Source organism: Clupea harengus, chromosome 13, assembly GCF_900700415.2.
Source record: "Clupea harengus chromosome 13, Ch_v2.0.2, whole genome shotgun sequence".
In the NCBI taxonomy this organism is placed as follows: Eukaryota; Metazoa; Chordata; class Actinopteri; order Clupeiformes; family Clupeidae; genus Clupea; species Clupea harengus.
Window position 1 is genome coordinate 7,826,248 of NC_045164.1, and position 7,194 is coordinate 7,833,441.

The 7,194-nt window shown below is 42.7% G+C and overlaps 1 protein-coding gene across 1 annotated transcript in view; it reads right to left on the bottom strand.

Annotated features, from left to right (window-relative positions):
• Positions 1-2,493: 2,493 nt before the first annotated feature.
• Positions 2,494-7,194, bottom strand: part of plekhh2 (pleckstrin homology domain containing, family H (with MyTH4 domain) member 2) — a 33,629-nt gene continuing 28,928 nt past the window's right edge. The window contains exons 28-30 of the mRNA XM_031579426.2: positions 7,054-7,140; positions 6,669-6,818; positions 2,494-5,254 (exon numbers count right to left, since the gene is read on the bottom strand). Coding sequence (XP_031435286.1) covers positions 5,069-5,254; positions 6,669-6,818; positions 7,054-7,140 — 423 coding nt within the window. The 3' untranslated portion in view covers positions 2,494-5,068. The remainder of the gene's footprint in view (positions 5,255-6,668; positions 6,819-7,053; positions 7,141-7,194) is intronic.

Sequence of the window (7,194 nt, forward strand, 5' to 3'; positions counted from 1 at the left end):
AAAAAAACTGTTGACCTTAAATACATATTTTTCCCCAAAACATGTGTGCCACAATTATTGGCACCCCTAGAAAAATCTTATAATTAAAATATAACTGAAGTATATTTCCAGTCATGTTTTACATTTTTAAGTTCACCTGTTTGATAAGGAAGTCTTAAGAGGTCAACCATGACTTCCTGTTCCACTGGCGTACAAATATGAGGTGACACAGGCCAAATTCCATTAGTCATTCATCACTATGGGAAAGACCCAAGAACACAGTGACGATGTGCGACGGAAAGTTGTGGAGCTGCACAAATCAAGAAATGGACACAAGAAAATCTCTAAAGAGTTGAAAATACCCATTTCCACTATCATGGAAATAATTAAGAAGTTTAAAGCGACAGGAGATGTTAAGAATCAGCCTGGAAGAGGACGTGTGTGTACATTGACCCCACGCACCGTGAGGAGGATGGTTCGACTGGCAAAATAATCTCTAAGGATCACAGCTGGAGAATTGTAGAGGTGAGTTGAGTCTTGGGGTCAGAAAGTCTCCAAAACTACCATCAGACGCCACCTACATCACCACAAGTTGTTTTGGAGGGTTGCCAGAAAAAAGCCTCTGCTGTCAATCAACTACAAACTAAAGCGCCTACAGTTGCCAAATGTAAGTCAGACTTTCAATGGGCGAGTTATATGGTCAGATGAGACCAAAATAAAGCTTTTTGGCAACAAACATCAAAGGTGGGTTTGGCGTAGACAGAAAGATAGCCATACAGAAAAGACCCCCATACCCAATGTGAAGTATGGTGGCGGATCTTTGATGTTGTGGGGCTGTTTTTCTTCCAAAGGCCCTGGACATCTTGTTAGGATACATGGTATCATGGACTCCATCAAATACTAGCAGATATTAAATGAAAACCTAACAGCCCCCTCCAGTAAGCTTAAAATGGGCTGTGGTTGGACCTTCCAGCAGGTCAATGATCCGAAGCACACCTCAAAATCAACATAAAAATGGTTCACCGACCGCAGAATACAGGTTTTGCCATGGCCATCACAGTCCCCCTACCTAAATCCCATAGAAAATCTGTGGGATGAGCTGAAGCCGAGTCTACAAATGTTGACCTCAGAATCTGAAGGATCTGGAGAGATACTGTATGTAGGAATGGTCTCAGATCCCGTGCCATGTGTTCACCAACCTCATCACGCATTATAGGAAAAGACTCAGAGCTGTTATCTTGGCAAAGGGAGGCTGCACAAAACATTAAATTAAGGGGTGCCAATAATTGTGGCACACATGTTTTGGGGAAAAATATTTATTTAATGTCAACAGTTTTTTTTTCTTTCAATAGTTTTACTTCAATGAAAAGGTACGATTTTTGTGAATATTTTGAGTGAAAGACCAAGAGGATAAACAGCAAAGACATATTTTTTTATAGCCTGTTTTGCTCATATTCACTAGGGGTGCCAATAATTGTGGAGGGCACTGTATGTAACACACAATGAAACCAATGAGGTGAGAGGGAATGGGGAGTGTGGGAGGAGCTTCAGGCAGATGCAGTTTCACACCGATACCTGAGTGACTTTTCAGCACATGGCTTTTACTGTGGGATTAATCACACTTGCGCAACATGTTACATAGTCAGCGACAGTAGAATTTTCTCTCTGTAGCAAACACTTCCAGGCTACGGTTAAAAATGTCGACCAAGACGTAATTTCTGTCGGCGACGGTTTCAAAAGTGTCGAGAGACTAAGCAGAAATTGGGCTTTTGCAGTTACAACTGGCCCTTTGAGGGCAAACATAATGCTGATGTGGCCCAGGGTCAAAATGAGTCTGACACCCCTGGGTTAAGGGATGACTCATGTCTGCTATGTTATTATTCAGACATGTGAAGTCATACATGACCATACCACTCCTGAGCAGCTGACACAGTAAACCAACAGGAAACACACACACACACACACACACAAACATTCCAACTTTTGACGAAACTTTCCACAAATAAAGCCAAACCTCCTATGTGTTGTGGTGTTTACAGTAAACGTACCACCATAGTCACCATAGAACTGGTCCAACTAAATCTTTGGAACCCAGTTACATTCATGTTTACATGAAGGCTAATCTTGGGTGTGGAGTATACAGAGTATGACACATTACTCACGATTCATATGATGCATACATGAAAAAATGAGGGAAAAAGCAAATAATTACAGCTGTATATACCATTCATGTTATGGAAGTAAAATGTACAGACTGGAATTTAGACTAGTGTTGCACATACGCTGATATTCACTCCAGTTAAAATGTGTGTGTGTGTGTGTGTGTGTGTGAACAGTAACAATTATTTTTAAATCAGCTAAGCTGTTATAAAGACAGGAAGACAAGAGATGAACCTTGCCAGTGTTTACAAACATATGACACACAGTTTCACCATGGCTGGTTTCACCACAAATGTGGGAGGTCATTTTTTTTTTTGAGTGATTCAGCACTGAACACACACACACACACGCAAATGTCTTTTCCAAGCTGTTTATTCAAATATTCATGGATACATTTGTGAAAATCCCAGACTCTCATAGATATAGATTTCTTTAAAAACTCACAGCTGTGCAATAAATACAGCTATACTTCAACATCTTCCAGTTTGATTGGCATTCACTTTCATTAATCTTAACAGACAGCTGTAATGCCTGCCTTGAAAACTATAACACCCATACAACATCATCACCGTTATTCTTCATGTTTAACTTCATGTTTTTGGGGGACGTACCGTTGCCTATTCTGAACTCTGTCATGAAACCCTGAAGGCCAGAATCTCCACCTACAGCTGAAAGTCTGACGTGTCCTGACGCTTCGCAATGATCTCCCCTCACCCACTGTCACTTCCTGGAATCATTCCTATGCTGCCATAGCTTCCCTTAAAAGGTACAGCACATAGATTACGTTGCCAAAAAAGCCTCTAGGCTTATATGATGCAATTGAAAATACAAAGTAAACAGACAAACATGCCCATGCATGTTTGTGTGCATCTTAGGTCTTTGTTTCAGACCACTCAGTCGCACTTTGGTTTTACATTTGCTAAAAATTAAAATTATCAGTAAATAATCAAACATAATCAGTGAAGCAACGCAGCAAATACAACCTGTCTTTTCTTCACAAAATAGTTTTGCTGTATCTTTAGCATCTTATCACTCTTGTCTGTCTATAGGTCCATCATTCAGTTTATACTCTCAGAGGAGGAAGTACATCCAGAACACTTAACATGAAACCTTCAACTGATACGTGTGCCTTTCCCCATCCAATACCTATTTAAGAACTCACCTTCAATTCCAAATACCTTCATACGAATGCCACTGAGACACACACACACACACACACACACACACTGACACAAACATTTACCAACATACCATACATCTGCACACCCGCACACACAAATACACACATGCAAACAGACACTCACACACATTCTATACCTTCATTTCCGTGGAGATCTCCTCCTAGACTCTATCCCTACTTGACTGCTGGCCTTAGTAATACTGAGACCTACTAACCTCAGTGTAGAAAATCTACTGCACTTCACTTTTACACTCCAACCAATGAGATTTAAATTCTAAGTGCTACATCAGAAAAGTAATAAATTACATTTACATTTACGGCATTTCATTTATATTTCATCCTTATGTTCACCCATCTGTGTGTATCTATTTTGGTTCTCTCATATTGTATGCAGACAAAGGTGTTAAAGTCACAAAATGGCCCTCAAGGACAGGGAACTCCCCTGATATTTGGCAAAGATGAAAACAGAAGGACATCTACTTTTAATTCATATGCACTGAACCCAAGGAAACAGAAAGAGAAGTGGGGACTGAGAGAGACTGAGAGAGAGAGAGAAACAAAGAGAGAGGGTGTGGGTGTGTGAAAGTCTTTGGCACAAGTCAAGTCTGGCATTAAGTAACAACAAATCCAGATACTTTTAGCTGGGAAGAGGTCTCTACACTCACAGCCATATAAGGCATGGAAGCATCTTAGACCCCTCAAAAACACTACATATAACATTTATGTCTGGAGACAACAGTTGTGGACAAAAAAAAAACAAATTGATGTGTGTTGGAATGATTACAGAACCAATGGCATTGTGTATTTCTAAACCAATCCAAGTGCCTCCTGAAGGCGGGTCTTGAAGGGCTAACAGTACAGGTACATTTGGAAGTCTAAAGTGTATCTAAGAGAAAAAAGATTGTAGGAGTGACCATTTCACACTGCCTGCATTTGCACTACCTATTCAGTTTCACACTGCCTGCATGGCATGACCCGTTCAGTCCCACACTGCCTGCATTGCATCACCTGTTGCTCCATTTCTGTGCCCATGTGTACAGGTCAGAGCTTGCACACACGGCTAGGGCCTTGCTGCTGAAGTGAGTCATGAAGGGTTTTGGCGTGGAGCCTATTTCCATGCGTGAGGTGAGCGCTTCTCGGCAGAAATAGACAATAACAAGATGTTTTGATAGTCACATTGACATCATACCAGTAACATTACATAACTGACCATTTTCACCGCAGTTTCGATGTCCGAGCTTTCAGTTATGAAATGGGAAAGTGGAAAGCTGCATGTGTACTAAATAGTAACCCAATGTAGGCTATAATTACAGTATATTGATAACTTATATTGATTGCAGTAGTCTCTCTCTCTCTCTCTATCACCCTTGCTCTGAACGAGGCCAACAAAAATCACGTGACTGCTCTCAGGTTACAACTGGTCAACTTTTTGGTCTTCACTTTTAGCCCACTCATCAACGATGGATGACCCCGATCTGATTGGGTATTGACGGCCGTTATCAAAGGCAAACTCAATGCAGAAAAATGGCTGCAGTAGTTCCGCAAGGCAGCAGTCACGCATACGCATTGCAGGCAGTGTGCATTGGGCATTAGGGTTCATCTTTTGTTACTTGCCTCTAGTCACCAATTTCAAAAAGCTGTCTCCAGACAGTGAACTCTTATTGGCAAGTTAGCTAATGGAGAATTCCCTACTGCATTAGTATCACTGTGGCTAATGCACTTCCACTAGCGTGCACTAGGGGGGCGCTCTTACAGGAGAGTGGGGGCTTTGCTGGGTCTGCAGGCAGGGGTGGGAGGGGATTTGGAACGGAAATCGTGGCTCTTGAGGTCAGGCTGGGCCAATAGGAGTGCGGGGGCGGAGAGATGGTGAGCCGCCGATTTCTGCTGGTGGGCACAGTTAGTGTAGGCAGCGATGAGGAGGGTGAGCTCCCGGAGCTGTCAATCAAAACACACACACATGTACAAATGACACACACATTACACAAATAGACACGCATGTTGATGCACACAAACGCAAACACACTTTCCTTATGGAGGATCAGGAATTAGCAGTCCTCTGTGCTCATTATTATAGTCATCAATGGTCAATTTCAATTTGTCAATTTGTGTCTCTGTCAAGTAGGGTGGACAGATGCCAGCAGGGGAGACTGGCCCCACGTCTGCACAGTTTGATTGACGGCCGTCACAGCCTCTTGCTGACTGCCTCCACTGCTCTCTTCTCAGCCATTGGTTGAACGTCAGGCTCTTAGAAAAGCATTTGTATGAGCCAGGTTGAAAGTATGCATAAAAACTATGTAATGAAACAACAGCATGAGCTGCTAATTTGCTGGGCGGGTAAAAGAACGCATCCATGTGTTCTCATTTCTGACCATTAAAAACCAAATGACCACTGAAAATGCGGGGCATTATCTCAATATGTGATCACCCTATCGTCAGGGATGTAGCAAGAAAGTATGTCCCCTTAGCCACCATGTAAAATCTCACCATCTACCATCTAAATCTAAAACAATCTACACAGTCTGGTATATTTCAGGGCTCCTGTTCAGTGTTGGACAGCCTCACCCCTCACCCCCCAATACCACAGTATAGCACTGAAGTAGCCCCCCCCCGGGCCCAAATATCCCAGCAGGTAGAGAGGACTGATGTGAAACCAGATCTATGATCCTGATGAACTCCATTGAACATGGGTGACATGGAGATGTATCGCCTCTTGTTAAAAGTCTGAAAATGTGGGTTGGTCTGGTTAGTGGTGTTTTCCTGTGAGTCTTCAGTCTCCATAGTGATTTATGAGTCATAGCGTGGGGTGGGGTTCAATAAGAATGAACAACTGCCCTTCTCAAGAAATCTCGAGAAAACCAGTTGGACAAGGTCAGACTGACATTCTTTCCATTCGTACATAATGGCATGCTAAGTATTACCTGGCTAGGTGTATGTGTTTGATTACATGGTATGGTCTAACTCTTTCTCTCTTTTTGCTACGCTTACACGACGAACAGCCATGATAAATACATGGTTGTGGATTTCTCTCTCTCTCTTTGTGTCAGATTGGAGATCATTTTCTGGTACTCCTGTTGGTTTACATTGGAGGATGCAAGTCATGTGACCAAGAAGTTGATTGCAACTGAGTGTTAAACCTCTCTCCTTCTCTATCTCCCTCTGATAACCTTTGACAACCTTACCTCACACAGCTTATATCGGGGCTTCTCTCTCTCTCCCTCAACTTCAAATTGAAATAAGTTTGCATGACAAAAACATCTCATCAAATAACAAAATCATCTTTATATCGCCACAACATCTCTGAGTAGACAAAGAATTTCTTTTTCCCTCTCTCTCTCTTTCTCTCTCTGACCTTTGACGTTGCCATGGCAAACAGGTGCTTCTCTGTGGTTTTGTCCTTGCAGGTGTTTCCACCCGAGGCCTTGCTGACCACCAGCATGAAGTCCTGACCACTCGCCCCAAACGACACAATGGTCCTCAGAGGGTAGGACAACAGCAGCTTCTGTGTGAAGAAAGAGAGTGAGAAGGAGAGAGAGAGAGAGAGAGAGAGAGAGAGGGTTGAAGGGAAGGAGGAAGAGGGGGATATTGTCAGTTGGCACAGGTAAATAATAGGTAGTACCATGATCAGATATCATTAAATGAGAGGGCAAGGGTGTGTGTGTGTGTTTGTTTTGTGTGTATGTACATGTCACCAGCGTTTGTGTATGTGTTTGAGTTTGTGTTTGGTTTGTACCCACAATAGAGTTGAACTCCAGTACACTGATGCCCTCCTCATGTACTGCCAACCGAACGTGTCCACTTGGCAGTGAGGAAGGAGAGATGGGCTGCGTGCACACACACACATGCGCACACACACACACACACACACACACACACAC